The sequence below is a fragment of the Macaca fascicularis genome, chromosome 20 (genome assembly GCF_037993035.2).
Source record: "Macaca fascicularis isolate 582-1 chromosome 20, T2T-MFA8v1.1".
Taxonomy (NCBI): domain Eukaryota; kingdom Metazoa; phylum Chordata; class Mammalia; order Primates; family Cercopithecidae; genus Macaca; species Macaca fascicularis.
This window is the reverse complement of record NC_088394.1, coordinates 71,473,276-71,500,443: the sequence shown is the minus strand read 5'-3', so window position 1 is coordinate 71,500,443 and position 27,168 is coordinate 71,473,276. Positions and strand designations below refer to the sequence as shown.

The 27,168-nt window shown below is 45.4% G+C and overlaps 2 protein-coding genes across 11 annotated transcripts in view; both read left to right on the top strand.

The window, feature by feature from the left end:
• The first annotated feature begins 87 nt into the window (after nt 1-87).
• On the top strand, nt 88-20,134 carry KARS1 (lysyl-tRNA synthetase 1). Of its 4 annotated transcripts, none has more exons than XM_005592592.2 (15): nt 88-175; nt 3,586-3,765; nt 6,626-6,785; nt 7,959-8,124; nt 11,638-11,731; nt 12,087-12,273; nt 12,381-12,506; nt 13,874-13,993; nt 15,995-16,157; nt 16,262-16,435; nt 16,611-16,696; nt 17,328-17,413; nt 18,297-18,423; nt 19,125-19,268; nt 19,844-20,134. In XM_005592592.2, exons 2-15 carry the CDS (start codon nt 3,620-3,622, stop codon nt 19,940-19,942), a joined length of 1,878 nt encoding a protein of 625 aa, XP_005592649.1. In that variant the 5' UTR covers nt 88-175; nt 3,586-3,619; the 3' UTR covers nt 19,943-20,134. The 4 variants fall into 4 exon arrangements, with proteins under 4 accessions (XP_005592649.1, XP_045237467.2, XP_045237468.2 ...); XM_045381532.2 differs by having other exon boundaries at nt 88-289; XM_045381533.2 differs by having other exon boundaries at nt 88-300.
• Nucleotides 20,135-21,369: 1,235 nt separating this feature from the next.
• ADAT1 (adenosine deaminase tRNA specific 1) overlaps nt 21,370-27,168 on the top strand; it is a 31,362-nt gene continuing 25,563 nt past the window's right edge. For 3 of the 7 annotated variants that reach the window (XR_012429166.1, XM_015442708.4, XM_074027654.1), the window contains exon 1: nt 24,695-26,050. The gene's annotated coding sequence lies outside the window, so the exon portion shown is untranslated. Of the gene's footprint in view, nt 21,508-24,694; nt 26,051-27,168 lie in introns of those variants that run through there. The other 4 variants (XM_074027653.1, XM_015442707.4, XM_074027655.1 and 1 more) reach the window with 2 other exon arrangements.

Below are 27,168 nucleotides of genomic sequence, written 5' to 3'. Positions count from 1 at the left end.
GCGGCGCAATGAAAGCGCCTGCCCCCTCTCCCCCGGAAGAGGTGGGGCTTCGCACCTTGACCTGGAAATTAACGTACTATCCTCCTTACATTTGGGTCGGGCCCTCCGGGAAGATGGCAGCGGTGCAGGCGGCCGAGGTGAAAGTGGATGGCAGCGAGCCGAAACTGAGCAAGAAGTGAGTGTCGCTGCGAGTCTTTAAAGCCTTTGCGGTAGGAGAGCCTGGGTTGGGAAGCGCTGCGAAGTTCCCACCAAGGCTGCTGTGCCGGGGCCTTCTTGCCGGCTGTCGTGGGTATGCACATGGTGAGACTTGATGGCTGTGCGTTGCAGACCACACACCCCAGGATACCCCGGGCACGCCGGCTCCCGGTCCCCAGCCGGCACCGGCGGGGTCCTCCCTATCATACCCTTAGAGTTTAGAGACTGTGGAGGGGGAACTAGGACGAGAACTAAGAGTTATCAGGAAAGAAAAGCGAAACTTATTGCTTACCTTCATCTCCTTCCTTGTGAGAAATGCTTTCTTTTGTTGAGCCACTCAGTAAACGTGAAAGTTAAAGAAATATTAAATACCCTAGCTTTTCAGAAAGACCTTCAAAATTTTCTAGGCCTCACTAAGGTCATTCTGAACGTTAGGTATTAAAAGGGATCAGTTCTAAAACTGAGTTTCGGCTCGCTGCCATCTACCCGTATGGGTTATTCATAAGATTCCTGTGAGTATTGAGTGATCAACGTCTGACAGCAGAGACCATCTTAATTAAGCCTGATACCTTTTTGTTAACCACTCCCATATCCTTGGAGTGTGTGGGTTAACATAGATAAGTCAGGATTAGCCACTCTTTAACTGGCTGTCTTATATTCTTATTAGCATTCCCCATTTGAACCACAGAACACAGGTAATTGAGTGTTTTATCATTGCTAGGAAGACAGTACATAGTACCATTCCAGACGCATACGAGAAGGCTTAATCCCCGTGGCGCGCACTTGTTATCCCAGCTACTCGGGAGACTGAGGCAGGAGAATCGCTTGAACCCAGGAGGCGGAGGTTGCAGTGAGCTGAAGTCGTGCCACAGCACTCCGGCCTGGGAGACCTGAGGTCCTTCAGGGACTGCTATGAGTGCTGCGTGAGCGAGCTCTTCTCCGTCGCCTGCCACAAGGCGTTACTGAGACAGCCAGACCCTGAATGAAAAAGAAAAGAGAAATTATGTTTCCTTTTTTTTTTTTTTTTTTTTTTGAGACAGAGTCTCACTCTGTTGCCCAGGCTGGAGTACAGTGGAACCATCTCGGCTCACTGCAACCTCCGCTGCCCGGGTTCAGGCGATTCTCATGCCTCAGCCTCCCGAGTAGCTGGGAGGCGCGTGCCACCACAGCCGGCCAATTTTTGTATTTTTAGTAGAGACATGGTTTCATCGTGTTGGGCAGGATGATCTCGAACTCCTTGCCTCGTGATCCGCCCACCTTGACCTCCCAAAGTGCTGGGATGACAGGCGTAAGCCACCGCAGCTGGCCCGATGTTTCCTTTTGTGACCCTAGATTTGTGCTTCAAATATCTTAGAAGTAAGTATTAGAGAAATGGTCTAAGTTTACAGTTTGGTAGCACCCTAATATATTGTCCTTTATTAGAGCAATCTGATGGACTTCCATAAATGTTTGGAACCTGGCCTTTGAACTACTACCTTAGAGAAAATTGACTGGACTTTAATCTGTTAAGTCAAATTTAGTTGAATGTGATGTATCTGTGATATACAGTCCTAAAGTTTAGTTCATTCTTTCAAACGACCTATGATAATAAATTACATTGAATTGAATTATAGGACTGTATATCACAGGTGAAAGCAGGGTTTCCAGTTCAGTGTTTTTAGGTAAACTGAGAAAACTGGTTAATTTCTCTTTACTGACTTTTTTTTTTTTTTTTTGGAGGGAGAGTCATTGTTGCCCCGGCTGGAGTGCAGCGGTGTGATTTCAGCCCATGGCCACCTTCACCTCCCGGGTTCAAGCAATTCTGATGCTTCATCATCCCAAGTACCTGGGACTACAGGCGCATGCGGCAACACCCGGCTAAATTTTTGTATTTTAGTAGAGACAGGATTTCACCATGTTGCCCAGGCTGGTGTCAAACTCCTGAGCTCAGGTGATCCGCCCGCCTCAGCCCGAAAAAGTGTTAGGATTATAGGCATAAGCCACCACTCCCTGCTTCACTGACTTTTCTAAGATTAAATACAGCTACTACTTTTTTTTTTTTTTTGAGACGGAGTCTGGCTCTGTCACCCAGGCTGGAGTGCAGTGGCCGGATCTCAGCTCACTGCAAACTCCGCCTCCCGGGTTCACGCCATTCTCCTGCCTCAGCCTCCCAAGTAGCTGGGACTACAGGCGCCCACCACCACGCCTGGCTAATTTTTTTTTGTATTTTAGTAGAGACGGGGTTTCACCGTGTTAGCCAGGATGGTCTCGATCTCCTGACTTCATGATCCGCCGTCTCGGCCTCCCAAAGTGCTTGAGCCACTGCGCCCGGCCATAAGCTACAACTTTTTTGACCAGCTTTTCTGTACCAGGCACAATGCTAGATCTCTGCAAGCTTTCTGTCTAAATAATAACTTTGCAAGAGAAGAGTTATTGTCCATTTTTCAGAGTAATAAACTGAGGCCCTGGTAATTAAATGCATTACTAAAGCGTGCATTCCTAAAATACAGTCTAGCGCTGACACAGAGCACTGGAGCAGAGATCTGAAATCAGGCCTGTGCCTCGTCAGCCCATGCTCTGTATCCTGACTGCACAGCACTACTCACGTTGTCTTACCTGTTATTGATGTCTGTTCCTCTAGTTAGCACGGACTAAGATAACTTTTTTGTGATTAACATTTCCTTCCATTTAATTGTTCTTGGACATTCCTTAGTCTGAAATCTTTAGTAAGCACCATTTTATGCCAGGTATTGACTCCAAGTTTAAAAACAGATGTGCTCCCTGCCCAAGTGAAATAGCCTCCTCAGATTTATTTGAACATGGTAAAGAAGGTGATCTCTGTAATTCTGTTGCCTTCTATCATTTATAATGTATAAACATAACATAGTCTAAGGACCCTCCTGAAATTCTCCTTTCCCCTTGTTCCTAGAGTTCCAGACAAGTCTTCTCTTTGATTCGTGTTTTTGTGTGACTTGCATTTATCTTTGTCTAGAGTTTGCAATTGATAGTGACAGTTTCCTCTTATTTTATATGCTTCCTATTGCCATCTTGTGGCCAAGTATTTTCTCTCCAGGTGAGAAACCACACTTCAGGGCTTCAGAAAGTACCCCACATCCTGTTCCCATATTCTAGGATGTTGTGAGCATTTTTACCTGTAAGCGATCCATTAACTTGCTGTTGGCTTTTGACCCCAGATGTGCATGTTTTTTCCATAGTCAGGACTAAGAACATTGTCAGTTACAGTTGTAGCACAGGGAGTGTTACAGGGTTGCTATCAGTTAAGAGAGTCTTAAGTTAAATGGGACTAAAAGGTAGTAGAAGCATGGTCCCCCTCCCCAACCCATAAGAGAGTTGGTTGGGTCTGTGTATACTGTCTGTCCCATCTGACACCACGTCTCTGTTTCCCGCTAGGTGGTGGTAATCATTAGTTCCAGGGTGTTCTGCCATGTTGACGCAAGCTGCTGTAAGGCTTGTTAGGGGGTCCCTGCGCAAAACCTCCTGGGCAGAGTGGGGTCACAGGGAACTGCGACTGGGTCAACTTGCTCCTTTCACAGCGCCTCACAAGGACAAGCCATTATCTGATCAAAGAAGGTTGGTGCCCATTACCTTCTTTATTGCTCTGGAAGCAAAAATTCTTTCCTTACTTGGTTCATTATCTGTTAAGCCTCTGGCTAAGTCTTTGGACTTGTTGCTAAGGAAACAAGGAACCCTAATACCAAAACCAATAGTCCTTTCTCATTTCCTCTTTAATAAATTCAAATCATCTCTCCTTAGAGTCTTGAGATGACATGTGGATCTTATTCTAGAACAGTGCTGAGTACAAAACCTTTGTTTGAACAAATAATTTCTAATGCCAGTTATTTCCCTTTTCTGTCTTTCTGGGGTTTTGTTTGCTCTTGAGATTACTTTGGTTTCTAGTCTTAGTGCTATCCCTAGGACCTTTTTGGATTATCCTTAAGATTGATTTGATTTAAGAGGAGCACCTGGTTGAGTGGAAAACAGATTTATCTTAATTCTAGAAGAACTAGACAGCCTAGTCTTAGCAGTCCACTGACTGAATTATAGCATGATAGCACCAGCACAGTGTTTTGGAAAGGTTGTCTTTACAAATGTTATAAGACATTATACGTAGAAAAAGCTGTCAACTGTGAAACCATCAGAATCCGTTTTTCCTGTTTAAAAGGAAAGGCGCACTGCGCAGCAGCCAGGCACAGTGGCTCACGCCCGTAATCCCAACACTTTGGGAGGCCGAGACGGGCGGATCACGAGGTCAGGAGATCAAGACCATCCTGGCTAACACAGTGAAACCCCGTCTCTACTAAAAATACAAAAAGAACATTAGCTGGTCATGGTGGCGTGCACCTGTAGTGCCAGCCACTCCAGACGCTGAGGCAGGAGAATGGTGTGAACCCGGGAGGTAGAGCTTGCAGTGATCCGAGATCGCACCACTGCACTCCAGCCTGGGCAACAGGGCAAGACTCTGTCTCAATAAAAAGAGGTGAAAGATTCAAAACCTCAATTCATTTTGTTTAAGTTATTCTAAATTCTTACAGAAAATGAAGGATGTGTCCTGAAGCCAGAAAGTACGCAGGCATGACTTGGATCTTTTGCTGTGGTTCACTGTTGCAGAATATTTGATTAGTGGTTTGAAAGAATGTTCCATAAATTGTCTTTGAATAGTAAAGATAACCCTCCCTATACCAATATGTTTAGTTTCTGGGTTCAGATAGCAAATTCAGACCATAAGAGACATGAACGTATCATACAGAACAGCTCAAAGTTGTCCACATCGCTTTGGTTTTTGAGGTTCAAGGGATAAGTATCAAGAGTTTGGATAGCAAGCGATTTAGCCAGAAATGTATTCAAATCAGTATAGTTTCTATACAGAAAGTAAAGGGTTAAGATACTGAAAGATACGTAGAAAGCTCATATTTGGTTAACTAAATGCCAGGATTAGGGTAATCCCTTTATACAAACATAATCTCAGTACACACCACAGCAACTGGTGGAGGTTGTCTATTATTATTTTCGTTTTATAGGTGAGAAGTTAATTCACTCATCCAAGTCCCATAATTGACAAGTGTGTTGGAATTTAGTCCCAGGCAGCCTGACTACAATGATGTATTATCCCCTGTACTATGCTGCTTTGCACACCGTTCTACTTTGTTGTCTAAGTCAGGCTCCAGTGGGCAAAGTGAGACTAATGCTGACAGCCATTCTTGGAGAGACTGTTGGTTGGGGAGGTCTCCTTGAGTGCTAAAGAGCCAGCTCTTCCTTACTATCATCCTAACTCATGCTTAGGGGAGGTTAGAGAGAGGGGGTGGCAGAGGGCTAGAGATGTTGCCTGATCATGTGTTAGATCTGGCATCGGAGGGGTCAGGTGGCTGACACCTGTAATCCTAGCACCTTGGGAGGCCAAGGCTGGCAGATCACTTGAGGCAAGGAGTTTGAGACCAGCCTGGCGAACATGGTGAAACCCTGTCTCTACTGAAAATACAAAAATTAGTTGAGTGTGGTGGTACACACCTGTAATCCCAGCTACTCAGGTGGCTCAGGCACGAGAATCCCTTGAAATCCGGGAGGCAGAGATTGCAGTAAGCTGATATTGTGACGGCACTCCAGCTTGGGCCACAGAGCAAAACTCTGTCTCATTTAAAAAAAAAAAAAAGGCCGGGCGCGGTGGCTCAAGCCTGTAATCCCAGCACTTTGGGAGGCCGAGACGGGCGGATCACGAGGTCAGGAGATCGAGACCATCCTCGTTAACACGGTGAAACCCCGTCTCTACTAAAAAATACAAAAAATTAGCCGGGCGCGGTGGTGGGCGCCTGTAGTCCCAGCTACTCGGGAGGCTGAGGCAGGAGAATGGCGTGAACCCGGGAGGCGGAACTTGCAGTGAGCTGAGATCCGGCCACTGCACTCCAGCCCGGGCGACAGAGCGAGACTCTGTCTCAAAAAAAAAAAAAAAAAAAAAAAAAAAAAAAAAAAAAGATCTATCACTGTTGGAACTTCACGTTCTGGAGGGGATACTAAACAACTAAGATTCAGTCACCAGCCCCAAGGAGCTCCCTAACCTAATTAGCTCAAGAAAAGCCTATTCTGCTAATTTTCTAGAAAATATTTTCTCCTGTTCAAAACTAATGCATAGGATTTTCTTTGTCCTGGTAGATCTTGGTTTTAGTTGGGACCTAATGCCAAGGACCTGAGACTGGCAAGCAGAGATTGAGAGTGATCTTTCCTATCTTTGTTCTAAGCTTATTTTTCCCTTTGTGTCTTTCACATAGAGTTTAGTGATGAGAGACTTGAGCTGAGCTATGGGTGTGGAATTGAGGGGTATACAAGTGAGAAAGAGCGTTCCTCCCAGGCGATTCGTGTTTTCGATAAGTGGCTAGGGGCAGAACGTAGAGGACTCTTCAGGCAGCTAACACATTGAACGCTTTCATCTTTCCAACAGTGAGCTGAAGAGACGCCTGAAAGCTGAGAAGAAAGTAGCAGAGAAGGAGGCAAAGCAGAAAGAGCTCAGTGAGAAACAGCTAAGCCAAGCCACTGTGGCTGCCACCAGCCTCACCACTGACAATGGTGTGGGTCCTGAGGAAGAGAGCCTGGACCCAAATGTGAGTTCCTTGGGCCACCAGCATGGCTGGGCACACGAAAGCTTCTGATGAGGCTTATGGCAGATTCTTTGGGACTGGACAGTAGGAAGGACCAGTATGCCCGAGGTCACTGCCAGGATAAGGGAGGGTCTGCCACTCCATCTGCTTAAAGGCACAGACCCTGAGTGTTATGTCAACCCCCAAAAGACATTTGGGAGAGTCCAGCATTCAAGTGAATTAACCTTCCTTGGAATTAGCTTGACCTTGAGGCCCTGGGGAAAGTGTCTCTCCAAAGATTGCCTGAGGTTTACTTTAGACCAGGGGCTGGCAAACTACATTCCACCAGCCAAATCCACTTCTCTATGCCCCCGACTTTATCCTTCTCTCCCTGGTTTTTTGTTTTTGTTTTTGAGCAAAGTCTCATTCTGTCACCCAGGCTGGAGTGCAGTGGTGCAATCTCACTGAAACCTCCGCCTCCCCAGTTCAAGCGATTCTCCTGCCTCAGCCTCCCAAGTAACTGGGATTAGAGGCACACTCCACTGCACCCAGCTAATGTTGGCCAGGCTCCTCTTGAACTCCTGGCCTCAAGTGATCCACCCACCTTGGGTTCCCTGAGTACTAAGATTACAGGTGTGAGCCACCACACCTTGCCCCTCCTTGGTTTTACTAGTAAAATTGTATTGGAACACAGCCATGTTCATTTGTTTACATATTTCTGAGGCTGCTTTCCCCCTGGAACAACTGAGTTGAGAAGTTGCATCAGAAAAGCTTTGTGAGAAAGGCTGCTGTAGAATATTCCTTGTTTACATTCTCCAGACCCCATGCCTTGGGGAAAAATCTGATGTGTCGCTGTAGGAGAGTAGTTAAGAAGATAAGTGACTCAACTCACCATGCAAAATGTGGTCTACAAAAGTGACAAGGCCACCTATACCAATTAAAAATTAAACTTCTATTATTTTAGGCAGAACTCTGATATTTCTTTTTGTTGACCCTTACATTTTGGAATCCTGGCCTCTGGCCACCCTGCATATTTTAAGTGCAAATCTTCATATTCATTCCTGTAATGCACAGGTCTTGGTTAAAGAAAACAATGTATTGGGGTCACTCTGGGGCAGAATACTGCCCTCTGCTAGGTGGGCCCCACTGGTCTGACTAGGTTCAACTTCTCAAGGGCTTTTTTTTTTTTTTTAACAGCAATACTTCAAAATCCGCAGCCAAGCAATTCATCAGCTGAAGGTCAATGGGGAAAATCCGTACCCACACAAGTTCCATGTTGACATCTCACTCACTGACTTCATCCAGAAATATAGTCATCTGCAGCCTGGGGATCACCTGACTGACATCACCTTAAAGGTGGCAGGTAGGAACTCTCCCTGGCAAATCACTGAACTCCCACAACAGGCAGGACCCTTCAGTAGCACAAGGGAAGGTCTGGGTTGGTCTTGTTCTCAAGTAGTCTGTGTCTGAAGCTACTTTACAAAGGACAGCGCCATTATATCTACTCACAGAAAGAAGTAGAGGATTCCCTTCATCAGCAAGAATCAGTGGTAGAAGTCTCAGGCTTCTAAGAATTCTGGTCTTTGGCCTGAGAATGCTTTGCACTGAGACAGTTTTTCTAGAACACTGCTCTTTTGGAGTTGTAGTATCTTGTATTAGATTTTCTTTTCCTAAATTTAAAAAAATCACATCTTTTCCTTGCCCTCCCCCACCAACTATCAGTTGTAGAAAATTTAGAATAGTCAAAGAAGCAAGGAAAGTTTTGATTACCCATAATCCTACCACCCAGAGAGAATTCCTGCCAGCACCTAAATGCCCAAAAGATTTCTTCTTTAAAGTGCAGTGCTTTTACTAAAGTCTTTTTTTTTTTTTTTTTTTTTTTTTTTGAGATGTAGTGTCACTTTGTTGTCCAGGCTGGAATGCGGTGGTACCATCTTAGCTCACTGCAACCTCCACCCCCCAGGTTCAAGCGATTCTCCTGCCTCAGCCTCCCAAGTAGCTGGGATTACAGGCACCTGCCACCGCACCCGGATAAGTTTTGTATTTTTAGTAGAGATGGGGTTTCACCGTGTTGGCCAGGCTGGTCTCGAACTCCTGACATCAGGTGATCCGCCCGCCTCAGCCTCCCAAAGTGTGAGGATTGCAGGCTTGAGCCACCACACCCTGCCACTAAAATATTTCTTGATGTTAGTTATTCTAGTTTGATATTCTCAACTATGTAGTGTGCTCTGAGATCTTTTCACATGTGTGTTTTCAGATCTTTTTTTTTTAATTCTTTGTTTTTATTCTGTTTCTTTACATTTCTTTTGGGACTTTTATCTGCATACTGAATCATCTTTGATTCTTTTTGATAATTGTTACTTTGTCTCAAATCCTTTTTATCTCTTTCTTCATACTTTGATTTTTAAATTTTATCCTTCTTTTCACTTACTGTTTCTCTTGAGGCATTATTTGTTGTATTTAGTCACTATTATTTCCTTATAGCTTAGTCCTCATTTTCTGAAAGATTTTTACTTTATTTCTAATTATTTCATGTGTTATCACCTCATTTCTTAGTTTTTCTAATTCTAATTTGTGTTCTTTAATGTTTTGTGTCTTTTTTCTTAATGTCTCTCAGCTCATTGTTGAAAAGTAAGTTAGAATTTTTGCTTTTCACCATACGTTCTCACTCATAAGTGGGAGTTGAACAATGAGAACACATGGACATAGGGAGGGGAACATCACACACTGGAGCCTGTCGGGGGGTGGGGGAAGGGGAGGGAGAGCATTAGGACAAATACCTAATGCATGTGGAGCTTAAAACCTAGATGATGGGTTGATAGGTGCAGCAAACTACCATGGCACATGTATACCCATGTAACAAACCTGCATGTCCTGCACATGTATCCCAGAACTTAAAGTAAAATTTAAAAAAAAAAAATTTTTTTTGTTGTTCTGAGCATGTCTGTCTTGAGAGCTTTTATTTTGTCTAGAGCAGTGTTATTCTCCTATCTCTCCTTTTTTAGTTTTTTAGGTAACTTTATTTTTTTTTTTATTTATTTTTTTTTTTTTTGAGACAGAGTCTCGCTCTGTCGCCCAGGCTGGAGTGCAGTGGCCAGATCTCAGCTCACAGCAAGCTCCGCCTCCCGGGTTCACGCCATTCTCCCGCCTCAGCCTCCCGAGTAACTGGGACTACAGGCGCCCGCCACCTCGCCCGGCTAGTTTTTTGTATTTTTTAGTAGAAACGGGGTTTCACCGTGTTAGCCAGGATGGTCTCGATCTCCTGACCTCGTGATCCACCCGTCTCGGCCTCCCAAAGTGCTGGGATTACAGGCTTGAGCCACCGCGCCTGGCCAGGTAACTTTATATGGTAGATGAGCTCAGTGCTTTTATGTTGCTTACATTTACATGAAATCAGTTTTCCTGAATGTTCAAAGGAAACTAGGTTTCGTTTTTCCAACTTTAGTGAGCTCCCTCTTGTTTTTGTGACGTGTTCAGAAATACAGCAGCTTGCTTTCTGAGATTTCCCAGTCCTCATCTTCTTCCTCATCTTTTTTGGGTCTTCTCCTTTTTTTGTCTCTTTTTCCCTTGTCCCGTTCGGTTTTTTATGGTCTTGTCCTAGAAGGGAGCCTGGCTGTTGAGAGGGTTTCTGTAGGCTCTTCATTCCCTTTAGATCTTTTTTTTTTCTTGTTTGAGACAGAGTTTCACTCTTGTTTCCCAGGCTGGAGCGCAATGGCGCCATCTCAGCTCACTGCAACCTCCACCTCCCGGGTTCAAACAATTCTCCTGCGTCAGCCTCCCGAGTAGCTGGGATTACAGGCATGCACCACCATGCCCGGCTAATTTTGTATTTTTAGTAGAAACGGGGTTTCTCCATGTTGGTCAGGCTGGTCTTGAACTCCCAACCTCAAGTGATATGCCTGCCTCGACCTCCCAAAGTCTTGGGATTACAGGCGTGAGCCACAGCGCCCGGCCCCCTTTAAATCTTAACGTAGCCCTCACCTGTATGGAAATGGGCACATCCCCTCCCAGCTTCAGCTGCTTTCCTGGAGGAAAAGGTTCACATTTTCCAGCGGATACCTTTGGCCATTTGGGAGTTCTCCAGTTCTCAGATCCCTCCCATACCCCATTCCTCCCCACTGCTTTTTCCCCATGTAGAGGTCTTATGACTCTTGGTGGTTTACCTCATTGCTTATATTTGGGAGTTCTTGGCAACATCTTCCCACATCATTTTGTTGTAAATTTTGTCCATAGATTTTTCACTTTGCCTCTCTAGCTATGCTTTCTATTTTTATTTGAGGATTCAAGGAAATCCAAAAACTCTGCTGCTCCCAGCACCACCATCTTCCAGGCATCCAGTGACTTATCTTGAAAGCCAGGTCTCCCTGCATGTCTTTAACTGATCTGAATGGAGATCGTTGGCTTGAGGGAAAAGATGGGGATAAGACCTCAAGCTAAAATAAGATTGTACTGCTTGGTGTTCTGCCCTGACGAAAAAAAAAAAATGCAGGCCAGTACCGTGGCTCACGCCTGTAATCCCAGCACTTTGGGAGGCTGAGGTGGGTGGGTCACTTCAGCCCAGGAGTTCAAGACCAGCCTGGGCAACATGGTAAAACCCCCTCTGTAGTTAAAAAAAAAAAAAAATTAGCCAGGTGTGGTGGTGCACACCTGTAATCCCAGCTACTCAGGAGGCTGAGGTAGGAGAATCACTTAAACCTGGAAGGCGGAGGTTGCCGTGAGCCGAGATCATGCCACTGCACTCTAGCCTGGGCAACAGAGCAAGACTCTGTCTCCAAAAAAGAAATATATATATATGCAGAGGGAGCTTTTTTTGACACTGATACTGTAAAATGACTTCTGGTTCTGTAACTCAGTATTTTTGCTCTTCTTTTTCTAGGTAGGATCCATGCTAAAAGAGCTTCTGGGGGAAAGCTCATCTTCTATGATCTTCGAGGAGAGGGAGTGAAGTTGCAAGTCATGGCCAATTCCAGGTATCTCGAAATATCCAGTTATAGACTTTTCTTGGTTGGCCTAGAACAACACAGCAATAGGCTGATGTGGTCTTACTGGTATTTGAAGTTAGAGTAAGAAGGAGTCGGACATGGTTGGGGAAGACTGAGAAGAAGATAACGTGGCCACCTGGTCACCTGTAAAGTGATGACTGCCCTCAAGTTATATGACAGTAAAGTAAAGGATAGTCCTTTTTTAATAGTGGCCCCTGAATCTGAGCTGCTTCTTGGGCTCACATTAACTAGGTGTTAGCAGATGAGTGAGGGTTCCAGAGGAACCCAGTAGTCAGTGTTCATTTGAATTGTTCTTACTGAATTACATTTCCTTTTCACTCAGAAATTATAAATCAGAAGAAGAATTTATTCATATTAATAACAAACTGCGTCGGGGAGACATAATTGGAGTTCAGGGGAATCCTGGGAAAACCAAGAAGGGTGAGCTGAGCATTATTCCGTATGAGATCACACTGCTGTCTCCCTGTTTGCATATGTTACCTCATCTTCACTTTGGTCTCAAAGACAAGGTAAGCATTACTGCCTCCTAGCTGTGGCATGGCGGTGCCTTCTGTTTGTTTTATCATACCATCGAATCAGACATACCAGTGATTTCTAACTGCTTCTTTTGGTTTAGGAAACAAGGTATCGCCAGAGATACTTGGACTTGATCCTGAATGACTTCGTTAGGCAGAAATTTATCATCCGCTCTAAGATGGTCACATATATAAGAAGTTTCCTGGATGAGCTGGGATTCCTAGAGGTAGGGAGAGTTCCTTGCCTGACGTGATGAGCTGCCTTGCAATGCTTGCTGCCGCCTCTCCCTTGCCTTCCTTTTCCAAAGCGTATCCTGTGTCATGCTTAATGAGAATGTCCCCTTTCTTGCCATTGTCTCTGTTCTACCTTGTCCTGATTAGGAAGGCAGGAGCTGACTTCTAAGATAATGGACAAGGTATAGGGCCATCCACATGCTAATGATGTCACATTCAATATGTATTCAAATCATTTTGCTTTTTTGTAGCATTAAATATTTTTTGATGGTATGAGAAAAGCAAACACACATACCATAAAACAAATTCAAACAATAAATTAAATAGAAGCAAAATTGAAAGTACCCTTCCACTGCTTCCAACTAACTTCCATCCCCAAACTTGAGTTTGATATGTATCCTTCCGCACCATTTACTGGGCATATTACATACATACATGTGCGTGTTGCGGATGGAGTGCACATATGTAAACAATTTGGAGCGGTTTTATTTTTGCTTTAAATATGAGTGAAGTCACACTGTATGTATTGTGATGGACCTGCTTTTATTTCACTTAAGATATTCTGGAACTCTTTGTATGAGATAGATATATATTCTTTCTTAATGCTGCATTGTTTGTTTCAACAAGTATCTTTATACACATGTTCAAGTGTTTCTGTAGGATGGATTTCTAGAAGTAGAATAAGTCAAAGGATATAAGCAGTTAAAATTTTTTTAAACAATCAGTTGAGATAACTCACTACCTTCAGACCAGCCTAATTTTTAAATTTTTAATAAATACTACAAATTGGACTGGGCTCGCTCGGTGGCTCACGCCTGTAATCCCAGCACTTTGGGAGGCGGAGACGGGCGGATCACGAGATCAGGAGATCGAGACCATCCTGGCCAACACAGTGAAACGCTTTCTCTACAAAAAATTAGCCAGGTGTGGTGGCAGGTGCCTGTAGTCCTAGCTGCTTGGGAGGCTGAGGCAGGAGAATAGTGTGAACCTGGGAGGCAGAGCTTGCTGTGAGCCGAGATCACGCCACTGCACTCCAGCCAGGGCAAAAGAGCAAGACTCTGTCTCAAAAAATAAATACTGCAAATTGAACTCAAGAAAGGCTATATCCATTTAGATTCTTATTTACAGCTTGTGAAAGTTCATGGTACTATATTAATGGTGTTAGGTATTAATAGAAATTGAAACACCATCGTAGAAATACTATCTGTTCTTTTTTGTCAAGCACTTGCACGTTACTGTTGAACTTACTAACATTTAGTTTGGGATATAACATGCTTAGACTATATTACATGCAAAGCATGATCTGTCCCCAAGGCCTCTGGTTATCTAAGGACTGAATGTTTCTCCCTGTCTTTTTTAGATTGAAACTCCCATGATGAACATCATCCCAGGGGGAGCTGTGGCCAAGCCTTTCATCACTTACCACAACGAGCTGGACATGAACTTATATATGAGAATTGCTCCAGAACTCTATCATAAGGTAGTCAAAAATATTACATCCTGTTCCCTTAAAGAAGCAGAAAGCTGGAAAACCATTGGCTAGACAGGTATAGTCAGAAATAAGAGGAACAGAGAGAGAGTAAAGCAGCCAAGAAGGTGTTCTGATGGGTCAGGTGTGTGGACATGAGTAACACTGCCAGAATTTCTCTACAAGATCCATAGAGCATTGCAGGGCAGAGGCTAAAGGGATTGTCTTTCCCATGTGTACAGGCACTCCTTACCTACTTTGGTTCCCCTAAAACTTTTAAGATACAGTCTTACTTGGATTGGATCTGATTTAAGTCTTTCATAGAAGAAAGAGCCTAATCTCTCTGTGGAAATTGGAAATCATACCTTCATGCCTGGCGCGGTGGCTCACACCTGTAATCCCAGCTACTTTGGGAGGCCAAGGCGGGTGGATCACTTGAGGTCAGGAGTTTGAGAGCAGCCTGGCCAACATGGTGAAACCCAGTGTCTACAAAAATACAAAAATTAGCTGGGCATGGTGGCGGGCGCCTGTAATCCCAGCTACTCGGGAGACTGAGGCAGGAGGATTGTTTGAACCCAGGAGGCAGAGGTTGCAGTGAGCCGAGATCTGCCACTGCACTCCAGTCTGGGTGACAGAATGAGACTCTGTCTCAAAGAAAACAAAAGTATCTTCAAATCGCTATAAAGATGTCTTTTCAAATTCCCAGGTAAATATCGAAGATTGTTATTCAGGATTTTTAGTTGCAGACAACAGAACCTGTTATAACTAGGTGAAGCAAAATAAAAATTTATTCAGCTCTATAGGTGAGGTATTGCTCCTCACAGGAGGGCATTAGCTGCGGGGGTCTGCCCGCAGACCCTGACCTAAACAACGGATGAATAAAACGTACACTGAAATACGGATACTCTGTTTTGCCAGTCTTGCTGAGTGACTGCTCGCACACCAAGAGAGGTTTGTCACTGCGGCTGACCACGAGCAGCTCGCACTCCAGGCATTTATTTAGTAGAGAATTAACAACAGAAGCTTTGATTAAACATATTTGTGGATAATTAACATGGTTAAGAGAGTAGTTCTAGGAATTATTAAAGCTCAGGTACTGCTGTCTAAAGTAAATACTATTAGGGGGCAGTATCTTTGGTCGACCTCCCCCCAAGAGGGCCATGTGGCTCAAAGGTTAGTTAATGGAGATAGGGTAAACAGATTTAACTGAGAAAGCCTCTGTTGTCTGTAGTATTTACCCTGTGACCTAATGCTCTAAGGTAAGAACCAGCTCCCTTCAGCCTGTTCAGTTATTACAAGCTACGTAACCTTTCAGCCTTCCAAAAGATTTGTGACTATTATAACTTCCCCAATATTTCCCTTTAATATTTCTGCCACCATCCTGAGTGAATCCCCACATACAGAAAGCTCACAGTCCCCAGGAGGATCAGAGAATCAGGCTTGTAAACTACACAACTAGGAATGATTCTGAGTCATATTAGAATGGGCTGTTCTCATGGAGAGCCCAGTGTTTTTTCCTACTAGGCACAGTTACTATAGCTCATAACCCTGGCACTAGGCACAAGTCACTGCCACTAGGACCTCTGCAATCTAAATGCTACATCTGACTGGCCCCCTTCACTAGAATGAATTCTGTGCAATACCTACATCTTCTGTTATGTAGATGTAACAGATGTAACATGCTGAAGTCTCAAGTGTATCTGACTGGTGGAGTGTGGGTCACACGCCTGCAGCCTAACCCCAAGAGATGCTGCTTCCTTGGGGAGGCTCAGACTCAACGGTGGGGGATGCCCAAGACAGGAAGAGTATCTAGAATTCCTGGGCAGCCAAAAAGGAGGGGTAACTGTCCACACTACAAGGGTCTAAAGAGAGCAGGGTGCTTGGCATTTTGACTAGAGACCTGAGAGCATGCCTAATCTGTGAAAACCAAGTTATGGCTTTTGGAGACTGAAACTTCCCAGAGCTGTTAATATAAGATTAGCTGTCATGACCGTGGCCATGTGTTGCTGTTAGATTCTTGTGGTTGGTGGCATCGACCGGGTTTATGAAATTGGACGCCAGTTCCGGAATGAGGGGATTGATTTGACGCACAATCCTGAGTTCACCACCTGTGAATTCTACATGGCCTATGCAGACTATCACGATGTCATGGAAATCACAGAGAAGATGGTTTCAGGTGACTCCTGCCCTCCGTCATACTCATCGGGTGGTTTGGTATGCTGCTTTCAGAGGAGGGCTGCCTGGGTTTCATCCCTGCTAAATAACAGGTTTCTCTCCCAGGGATGGTGAAGCATATTACAGGCAGTTACAAGATCACCTACCACCCAGATGGCCCAGAGGGCCAAGCCTACGATATTGACTTCACCCCACCCTTCCGGCGAATCAGCATGATAGAAGAGCTTGAGAAAGCCCTGGGGATGAAGCTGCCAGAAACTAATCTCTTTGAAACTGAAGGTAAAGTGACAACACTCACTCCATTGTGAGTGACAGCACTTACTCCTCCTCTCTTCCTGTCCAGCTCTGAATTTGATTGGGTCAGAGCTAGAATTTCCCACACTATTCTCTTTACGTACATTTGTACTTGGCTAATGTGATGTCTCCTGCCCTAACTTGTGCGTTTGTATCCCAGAAACTCGCAAAATTCTTGATGATATCTGTGTGGCAAAAGCTGTTGAATGCCCTCCACCTCGGACCACAGCCAGGCTCCTTGACAAGGTGAGAGGCTCCGCCTTTGTTGTACATGTCCTCATCTGGTGCTGAACAGTTCCCTCTTCCCTGGGGAGAGTTCATTTCTGCACCTTCATAGGAAAACCCTAAAGAGTTTGAACAAGAGAAATAACAAACTTCGACCTGTCATACTAAGCTCTGTGCCAAATAATTTATGGTGTGATCTCTGTTAATCCTTTCCAGCTTTTAAAAAGCTATAGGGTAGGGCGGGTGCGGTGGCTCACACCTGTAATCTCAGCACTTTAGGAGGCCGAGGCGGGCGAATCACCTGAGGTCAGGAGTTTGAAACCAGCCTGGCCAACATGGTGAAACCCCGTCTCTACTAAAAATACAAAAATTAGCTGGGTGTGGTGGCGGGCACCTGTAATCCCAGCTACTCAGGAGGCTGAGGCACGAGAATCACTGGAACCGGGAGGGGGAGGTTGCAGCAGGCCGAGATCGTGCCACTGCACTCCATCCTGGGCGACAGAGCAAGACTCCATCTCAATAATAGTAATAATAATAATAAATAACTATAGGATAAACCCATCTGGATGGGAGCTGAGGTCTTCTATCTGGGCTGGGATGATCAAATACTATTCAGAAATGGTGACTGACTCTGCTTTTCTTTCTCATTAAGCTTGTTGGGGAGTTCCTGGAAGTGACTTGCATCAATCCTACATTCATCTGTGATCACCCACAGATAATGAGCCCTTTGGCTAAATGGTAAGATTCCAGTTACCTATTGCTGCGTAACAGCCCCAGAACTTAGTGGTGTTAAACAACAGTTTATTGTCAAGATTTTGTGGGTTGACTGGTGGTCTTTCTGCTGGGTGGTGGTGACTAGGATAACCCAAGGGGCTTTTCTTCAACTGGGGATTCTGCCAGGGCACTTTGGTTCTCCTCCATGTGGTCACTCCACATAGGATCTTGTCCTCCAGGGCCTCTTCATGTGGCCTCTCTGGCAGCACAGCCTGGGCTTCCTTTCAGCATGGCGATTGGGCTCTGAGGAGAAGCTTCCAAAAGAACAGACCTCATTGTGCAAACACATATCAAGCCTCTGCTGATATCCCATTGGCCAAACCAAGACATGTTGCCAGCCCAGAGTCCAGGTGAAGGAGGCTACACGTGGGCATGAATACAAAAGGTGTGCTCCATTGTAACAGTCTGCCACACTGGCCTGTTAGGAAGATCATTAAACCTTCCTGGTTTCTCTCACCCTCCTCACCGTTGTACCAAACGATTTGTTGCTGAGAGTGCATGCAGGCTGCAAACTGCAATCAGTAACACTTTTGAGTCCACTAGAGTTCAATTCTTGTATTAGATGTTTGATCATTAGACCAACCTGGCCAATATGGTGAAACCCTGTCTCTACTAAAAATACAAAAATTAGCCAGGCATAGTGACATGCGCCTGTGATCCCAGCTACTCAGGGCTGAGGCAGGAGAAGCTTTTGAACCCAGGAGGCGGAGGTTGCAGTGAGCCGAGATCACACCACTGCACTCCAGCCTAGGCAACAGCGAGCCTCCATCTCAAACAAACAAAAAAAAAGAATTTAGCTCATTAGGGGCCTGTATATTCAGCCTCCCCTCTGGTCTCCTGTCCCTAGGCACCGCTCTAAAGAGGGTCTGACTGAGCGCTTTGAGCTGTTTGTCATGAAGAAAGAGATATGCAATGCCTACACTGAGCTGAATGATCCCGTGCGGCAGCGGCAGCTTTTTGAAGAACAGGCCAAGGTGAGCAAGGGGACTGTGAGCAGAGGCTGTGCCAACTCACCAGGAGATACCAGCCTTAACCCTGATCTGTGTCAGCATATACGTTCTTGGTGACTTCAGAAGAAAGCCATAGGCTTTGCTGGAGGAAGTCACATTTCAAGATGGAGACTTCACCTGGTATTGACTCTGTAGTACATAAGAGGAACTTAGTAATTAATCTCCGTATGGGAAGCATGATGTTTGGTCTTGAAAATACGCTTGCCAAACAAGAACGTTATTTTCTTAGATTGTACATGTATTGAGGTGGCTTAGGGTTGGGAGGCAGGTAAAGATGGATGGAGAAGACAAAGCCCCCACAGACTGCCTGCAGCAGGTGCTGCCAGTGAGGGCTGCTTTCAGGAAATGCAAGAAAGACCCTTGGCATTGTCACAGTCTCCAAGAATTAACCCATTTGGAGTCCCAGAACCCCAAGCAGTGGAAGTGTGTTCTTTCAGAGAAATTTGTATGTGTTCTGAGGTCGATTTCATCAGTCCTGACCTCCAGGTCTTTGAGAGAAACGGCTGCATCTTGGAGTTACTAGGAAATGAATCCCCAGCAAGTCCTGAGTGTCAGGAGCATCCCTGGAATGATGGTACTCCCACCTCGGAGCCTATTAACGTGTTCACTCACACACTGAGATTTCCTAGAAGAAGATCACCTTTTGGTTCTCTTTCCTCTTCTAGGCCAAGGCTGCAGGTGATGATGAGGCCATGTTCATAGATGAAAACTTCTGTACTGCCCTGGAATACGGGCTGCCCCCGACAGGTGGCTTTGGCATGGGCCTTGACCGAGTCGCCATGTTTCTCACGGACTCCAACAACATCAAGGTACGTAGCAGCCCTCCACAGCGCATACTGCCCTGAAGAAACTCCATTGTGTTGCAGCCAGGGCATGGTGGGCCTGGGGGATAAAATTAAGGAAGGGATTTGGACTGGGAAGAGGAGCAGGCAGAGGAGTTCCATGCCACTCACAGGAGGGCCAGAGCCTCTGACCTTGAAGGATTTGGGTTTTTTCCTCCCAGAGGCAGAAGGAATACTAATTGTTTGCATTTCTTGAGGATCCAGGGAAGTCTCCATGCATTATTTCAGCTAATTAAGTCAGCCCAATGAGGTATAGAAACTGTTGTTTCCCATTTTTACAGATGAGGAAATCAAATTTTCATAGAAATGTGTCTATTCATCCTTTTGACATAGTGCCCTAGGCAGTGCTATGCATTTGTTCTTTGTCATCTGTAACTGAGAGGGTCTGAGTTGAAATAAAAGAACACATGTGTCTTTTCAGCTGGCATATACTAATCTCTAGATTTTGGTGGTAACAACAGAGGCAAAAGGAATGAGTAGATAGGTGTGAAAAAATGTTCAGAGTGCTTCTTAGCTTCAAAGTACATTTTTATCTCCCACAGGAAGTACTTCTGTTTCCGGCCATGAAACCCGAAGACAAGAAAGAGAATGTAGCAACCACTGATACGCTGGAAAGCACAACGGTTGGCACTTCTGTCTAGAAAATAATAATTGCAAGTTGTATAACTCAGGCGTCTTTGCATTTCTGCGAAAGATCAAGTCTGCAAGGGAATTCTTGTGTGCTGCTTTCCATTTGACACCGCAGTTCGGTTCAGCCATTAGAAGAGAGACAAGGAATTAAAATTTTCTTTTTAATCCTTGTTACCAAATAAACCATTTGTCTGTTCTCTTTACCTTTAGAATGTCAACTTTTTTTCCCAGACTGCTGGCCTAATGAATGTTTAGGATTTTACCATCTTATTTATTTAACAAATTTATATTAATGTCTGCCCTGTGCCAGGCATCATTCTAAGGGATTGGGGACACAGCAGTGAACAAAAGCCAAGTTCCTGCTTTCATGGAACTTGTATTCTTTCTTTGGGATAGGGAGGAGAAGTAGACAAACAAAAAACAAGGAAATACCTGTTCTTTCTGGTGGTGGTATATACCAAGAAGAAAAATGGAGCAGGGTAAGGGGACAGAGGTGCTATTTTAGAGGTGGAGGGAACAGTGCTACTTTATGGTGGTCAGGAAGACCTCTGCTAGGCATTTCAGTAGAGGTCTGGAGACTGAGCTGGGGAGGTCTATGGGAAAAGGCCATTCGGACCAAAGGACTATGTTTTTGAGGAATTGTAGAGGGTCTGGTGTGACTGGACAGGGATGAGTGAAGGTCAGCGAGGGGCCAGATCACGCAGGCTCCCGGAAGCCACGCAGAAATGTATGTGTTTTCTGAGGGAGGTGAGATAACCATGGAAGGGTTTTGAGCAGAGGAGTGTTTTTCAAGGATTATTATAGTTTCTGTGTGGAGGACAAAGGCAAAGAAGGGAGACCAGCTGAGCAGTCACCATAGGCTGAGGAGACAGTGGCTGGGACGTGGTTGGAGCAGTGGAAATGGTCACAAGTGGTTGCACTTTGCCTGTGTTCCTGACGGCAGAAGAATTTGGTGATGGCATGTGGGTTGTGACAAAAAGAAGCCAAAAGTGATTTCACGGTTTTGGGCCTGAACAGCTAGAAGAAAGTTGCCCTCTGAAGTGCAGGTTTCAGAGGGAAGGTTGGGAGTTTGGTTTTGGACATGTTAAACTTGACATGCCTGTTAGCCAGATGGGAATAGCAGAATGTTGAGTAATGAATCTGAAGTTTTCTCATTATTTTCAGCTCCATTCAATAGAGGTAAGAATGTGACAAGGCTGTGGCTGACGGCCTGCCGTGAAAGTGGAGCCCCTGTTTCCTGACCCAGCGGGGAAGACCTTTTTTCAGATGACGGAAGACTTACCTTCTGCACCGCAGCGAAACCTGCAAGCATCCCAGTTTGGGAGCAGCCAGCCTCCTTTCACAGAGCAGGTTTCTGTTTCTGTAACTGGTAAACAACCTAAGCATTTCAGAGTTACCCAGCAGAACTACCTCAGGGAGTGCGGAGCATGCTCACCCCTGCTGGCGTTTAAGCAGTACATGACCAGGTGGCATTTCGGAAGAAACATTTTCAGATGGCACATCCTCAGAAAGGGAGTGATAAGTAAAACGGGACATAATAACCTCACCAAGGGAGGTGGTGGAAGGCCAAGGCCAGGTAAGGGACCAGGTTTCGGGTAATACTGTCAATGCACACCATTGAAAAAGGCTACAAGGATTGATGATGTCATCAGTGACTTTACAGAGTGGTTTAATGGAGGGCTGGAGGCAGAAGCCAGCTGTCTGGTCTTAAGGAGGCTGGGGATAGAAAGGAACTGAGGCAGCAGTAGACAACTTGTATGTGGGGGTTGGCAGGAAAAATGACCAAGAGTGTGAAAGCTAGAAGGGACATAAAGTCGCCATTTCTTCTTCAGACAGTTGCAGGCTCACAATTTGCTAACTGCTCTGCTGGGGTGAGCAGAAACAGGCATGGTCCCAAACTTCATCAAGCATCTACATTTGTAAAGAAAATAGATATGTAATAAATCATCCTCCAAAATTGTATAAAATGGCAGCTCAGGTAAATGGTTCGAAGGAGAGGTCCATGGGGTATTGAGAAACTATAATGGCCATGGATCTAGTTAGAGGAGGTTTCTCTGAGGACATTAGATCTGAAGGGAAGAGGGCTTTCCACGGTATGGCAACAAGTGCAAAAGCCCTGTGGTAGGAAGGGACATGGAGAAGACCAGTGACAGAGTACAGAAGCCCAAAGAAATACAGCACCAGGTGAGGTGGGAAGGGGCTGACGGTGCAGTACTGTGAGCACTACTATGGGATTTTTGCATTTTAAGAGTACTGGGAAGCCAGTCGGGCATGGTGGCTCACGCCTGTAATCCCAGCACTTTGGGAGGTCAAGGCAGGTGGATCACTTGAGGTCTGGAATTCGAGACCAGACTGGCCAACCTGGTGAAACCCCGTCTCTACCAAAAACACAAAAATTAGCAAGGTGTTGTGGCATGTGCCTGTAATCCTAGCTACTTGGGAGGCTGAAGTAGGAGAATTGCTTGAACCCGGGAGGCAGAGGTTGCAGTGAGCTGAGATTGTGCCACTGTGTTACAGCCTCAGCAACAGAAGGAGACTCCATCTCATAAAAAAAAATAAAGTACTGAGAAGGCGTTCACTGAAGTATTATTTAAGCAGTGGGGTGACATCAGATTTGTGATTTGAAAATATTAGTCTTGCTGCTCTGTGAAAAATGAATTGGAGTTAAGCAAGAAAAGGTGGAAGTTCAGAGATGAGCGTAGCAATCCAAGAGATTCTATGATAGTGACTTTTACTAGCATATTGGCATGGAAGTGGAGAGAAATGGATGGATTCAAGAGATAGGAAGTAAGATCAACAGGACTTGGTAATGGATTGCACTAAGGGGATTAAGGGAAGGGAGATAACAAGGAAGATGACTCACTTTTTAGTTGTGCAACTACATTGCTAGTAATACAAATCTCTGAGATTAAGAACCCTAGAAGAAGGTCTTTGATACCCCTTACCCGCACTGGAATATTTCTTTAAAGACGGAAGAGGCAGTCAGTTGCAGATTAAAGATACTGGACAGGAATGAGGAGCAGTCTTTGGCCTTGGAGGAGGGCCATGGCCCATTTCCTTTGAACTAGAGAGAGGGATGGGGTTGAGCAAGTTGCATTCATTTCTGAGGGGTAACAAAGAAAAATGAATTATTTCATTTTTAGTAATAGAGGCATTCAGTTACTGAGTGACAAAGTCCCCTGAACTATCCGGACAGCTATATTACCTATTCCTGGCAATCCAAAGGTTTTTAGACCTGTCCACTACACTGTAGTAGTACTGTACTACAGTAGCCACTAGCCACATGCAACTATACAGCATCTGAAATGTGGCTGGTCCAAATTGGGATGTATTCTAAGCGTAATACACATCAGATTTTTTTAAACTTCGCATTAAAAACAGAACAGAACATAAGTGTTTTTTAAAATACAGATACTGGGCGGCCGGGCATGGTGGCTCACACCTGTAATCCCAGCACCTTGGGAGGCCAAGGCGGGCGGATCACGAGGTCAGGAGTTCGAGACCATCCTGGCTAACACGGTGAAACCCCGTCTCTACTAAAAATACAAAAAATTAGCCGGGCGTGGTGGCAAGAGCCTGTAGTCCCAGCTACTTGGGAGGCTGAGGCGGGAGAATGGCGTGAACCTGAGAGGCGGAGCTTACAGTGAGCCGAGATCGTGCCACTGCACTCCAGCCTGAGTGACAGAACAAGACTCCGTCTCAAAAAAAAATATATATATATATATGTGTACACACACATATATATCTGATTTTTTAAACTTTGCATTTAAAACAGAAGTATTTATACACATATATGTGTGTGTGTATATATATAGAGAGAGAAAGACAGAGAGAGAGAGAGATCGGGCGTCGTGACTCATGCTTGTAATCCCAGCACTTTGGGAGGTCGAGGCGGGCGGATCACTTGAGGTCAGGAGTTCAAGACCAGCCTAGATAACATGGCGAAACCCCATCTCTACTAAAAATAACAAAAACTAGCCGGAGTGATGGCAGGCATCTGTAATCCCAGGTTACAATCCCAGATTGCGCCACTGCAACTCCAGCCTGGGCGACAAAGCAAGACTCCATCTCAAAAACATTTTTGATTATATGTTGAAATAATACTATTTGGGATGTGTGGGTTAAATAAAATATCTGATTGTTTCTATTTTGACTTTTTTAATGAGGCTACTGGAAATTTTTTTTTCCAGTTGCAGTTCCAGACGGGGTTTCACCGTGTTAGCCAGGATGGTCTCGATCTCCTGACCTCGCGATCCGCCCATCTCGCCTGCCAAAGTACTGGGACTACAGGCTTGAGCCACCGCGCCCGGCCGGCTACTGGAAATTTTTAGATGACGTATATGACTCGAATTATGTATCTATTGGACAGTGATGTTATAGACAGAAATTCAGCCTAGTCGGGAGACCAGATTGAACGGGGAGGCGAAGGTTGCAGTGAGCCGAGATCGCGCCTTTACACTCCAGCCTGAGCAACAGAGTGAAACTAAGTCTCAAAACAAACAAACAAAAAAAACATTCAGGGTAGTGCTGCAAGATACATCATTCTAGCTCTAGCTGAAGGCATATCTAAGCCAGCAGGTGGCTCCCATCATCCGGTTTCACGCATCCCTAGGACGCTGCCCGGGCTGCGGGACTTGAAGCGCGGGAATCTCGGCCCTGGCACCGACTCCCCGGAAAAACTACAAGGCCCGGCGTGCACTGCGCGCCTCTGGGGGTGGGAGCCGGAAGGAACTGGCGGCATGGTGACGTCACGTCCGTCTGGAAGGCGGATTCTCCTCGCTGTCTCCGAGGCGCGTGTGGTGGAGGTGGGAGGGGAACCTCAGCGAAGCAGTGGGGAGACGGGGCAGGTGCATCCGGGCTAACTTTACCGAGTCTGTTTTTGAGGGAAGAGGTTGTGAGGACCGTATCTTCTGGGACGCATTTCACGTGGGAAGGCGCTCCACGCCTGGAACTGTCAGTAGCCGGCGCGTGAAGAGCTCCTGCTGCGGGCGAGCGCGGGGCCTCTGGCCTGGCAGCCTCAGGACCTAGTGGGTCAGGCGCTCACGCTGTTCCCACTGCACGACCTCAGTGCCTTGCCTGGCGCCTCCCGTCCTGTAACTGGCCGACTTAGGGTCCCACCCGGGCTTCTCCAGCGGCCGGGAAGGGGCTCTGCTTCCGGAAGTATTAGGAAGGGAGGCAGCGTGAAGCAGGAGTCCCTTCTTCCGAGCATCGCTAAAGCCTTTTCTCCCCTGGCAGCCGATTTCCTTTTCTTTGGAAAGGACGTCAGTTTTTTCGCTTGTTGAAACTGTTCAGAGATGCGGTTTTGTGGGCAAATACGTGCCTGTTTAACTGAGCTGTTATTTTCAGCTAATAAGTTCTTCAAGTTTTTCAAGATCTAGGAGGGGGTTTAGGCTCGAATTATGATGGACCCAGTGTAGCAAAACATTTATTCATTCCAACAATTGTGCATGCCCATTCAGACTCAACTGCCTGAGTGAGATGATGCCGTTCTGGGCTGCTTCGTTTTAGGGAGTCACTGTTTCTTCTGGCAACTTCTACCTGCCTTGGCTATTGAGGTTTGTGAATTGCACCTCTGGTTTAGTTTCAGGTCGATGGCCAGGTGGTCTTCATAAACTATACTGCCTTGTGATGTCTCCCTAGAAATGAGACATTCCCTTCCCTTCCAAATGAGGATTCTACGATCCCCTGTGCTTTCTTTTGACAAGGCTTGCGCTGACGCTCTGACTTTCAGGTCACCGTGTCTCACTTCTGCAAATTTTTGTTTGAAATCACTATGGTCTGATTTACCATTATGGTTCGCTACAGTAGCAAGCCTGCACATTGCGCTGCAGGGGGATTCATAGCAATACCATCTTTCAAAAGCTACCTGAACTGGGACTCAGGAAAGCCTTTTTTGTTTTTTTGAGACGGAGTCTCCCTCTGTCACCCAGCCTGGAGTGCAGTGGCACAATCTCGGCTCATTGCGACCTCCGCCTCCCGGGTTCAAGCGATTCTCCTGCTTCAGCCTCCCGAGTAGCTGGGACTACAGGCACGCCTCATCACGCCTGGCTAATTTTTGTATTTTCAGTAGAGACAGTTTCACCACGTTGGCCAGGCAGGTCTCGAACTCCTGACCTCAGGTGAGCCACCGCGCCCAGCCTTCAGTTTTGTTTTACAATGCTTAGCTATGTCTATCACCATACAAGCTCATTTTCTACTAAGAAGCTTTTTGTGTATTGAGTCCAAATGAGGTCAGGATGTATCCAGTGAGCATTGATAGGGCCAAGAGTGAGATTTCCCTGCAGAGTATCCTAGGGATCTGCTTGATGGTTTTTTTCTTCATGGCTTTCTATGCCCATTACAGCCCTCCCCCTTTCACCCCCACCACCAAGTAGCTAAAGGCAAGTTAACCAGGAAAATCATCAAATGTTATTTCTTGTAATAGTAATCACAGTTGACCTTAATTATGCTCAACATTGTAGCAATTGCTTTTTATAAGTATTATTTAACCCTCACAGTAACCCTAAGTATTATTTAATCTTCACAATCTAAATAGGTTAGATATTATTATTATCACTTTTTTGACAGATGAAGAAACAGACACAGCAAGGTTAAGTAGTCTATTCAGCATCGCAGTTAATTTGTGGGAAAGCCAAAATTAGAACCCAGAAAGGTTGACTCCAAAGCCCACACCCTTAAGTAGAGCTCTATGAGAACACATAACTGCTGAGAAACATCTCAGTGGGGATTTACTCGAGGGCGGTAGAGAACCACTCTGCTGTAGGGGAAAGAAGAGAAAAATAAAATGCCTGGAAAAAGAGGACAGATAAGAACATCTGCCCAGAAAGATAAACCTTATACAGTGAGGGTCTGCCCAAAGCAAGTGAGTCTGCAATCCTTTACGTGCTGTTTCCAATGAAAATTGGAGTAGTGAGGACATTTCCTTCTCGTGTCCTTTAATGTGGAGTAGAGGATGCAGACTCATTAGAAATGTATCAGATATCTAACATTAAAAAAAAAAACTTGTAACAGTATTTTGGGGGATTGGTAGAATTTGAGGTTTCTTTGATCTTTCATTAAAAATGAAAAGGGGGCAGGGAGATAGGAGGAGAAAATGATCCGTAGAGTTCCAGATAGGGAAACCTCGGTCTGACTAGTTGGGCTCCATTTGAAAGACTTGAATCATGGATATGAGAGGCTGTAGCATCAGGCACTGGTTCTCCTTTCCGTACTTCTGATGGTTGTGGTTTTTGATCAA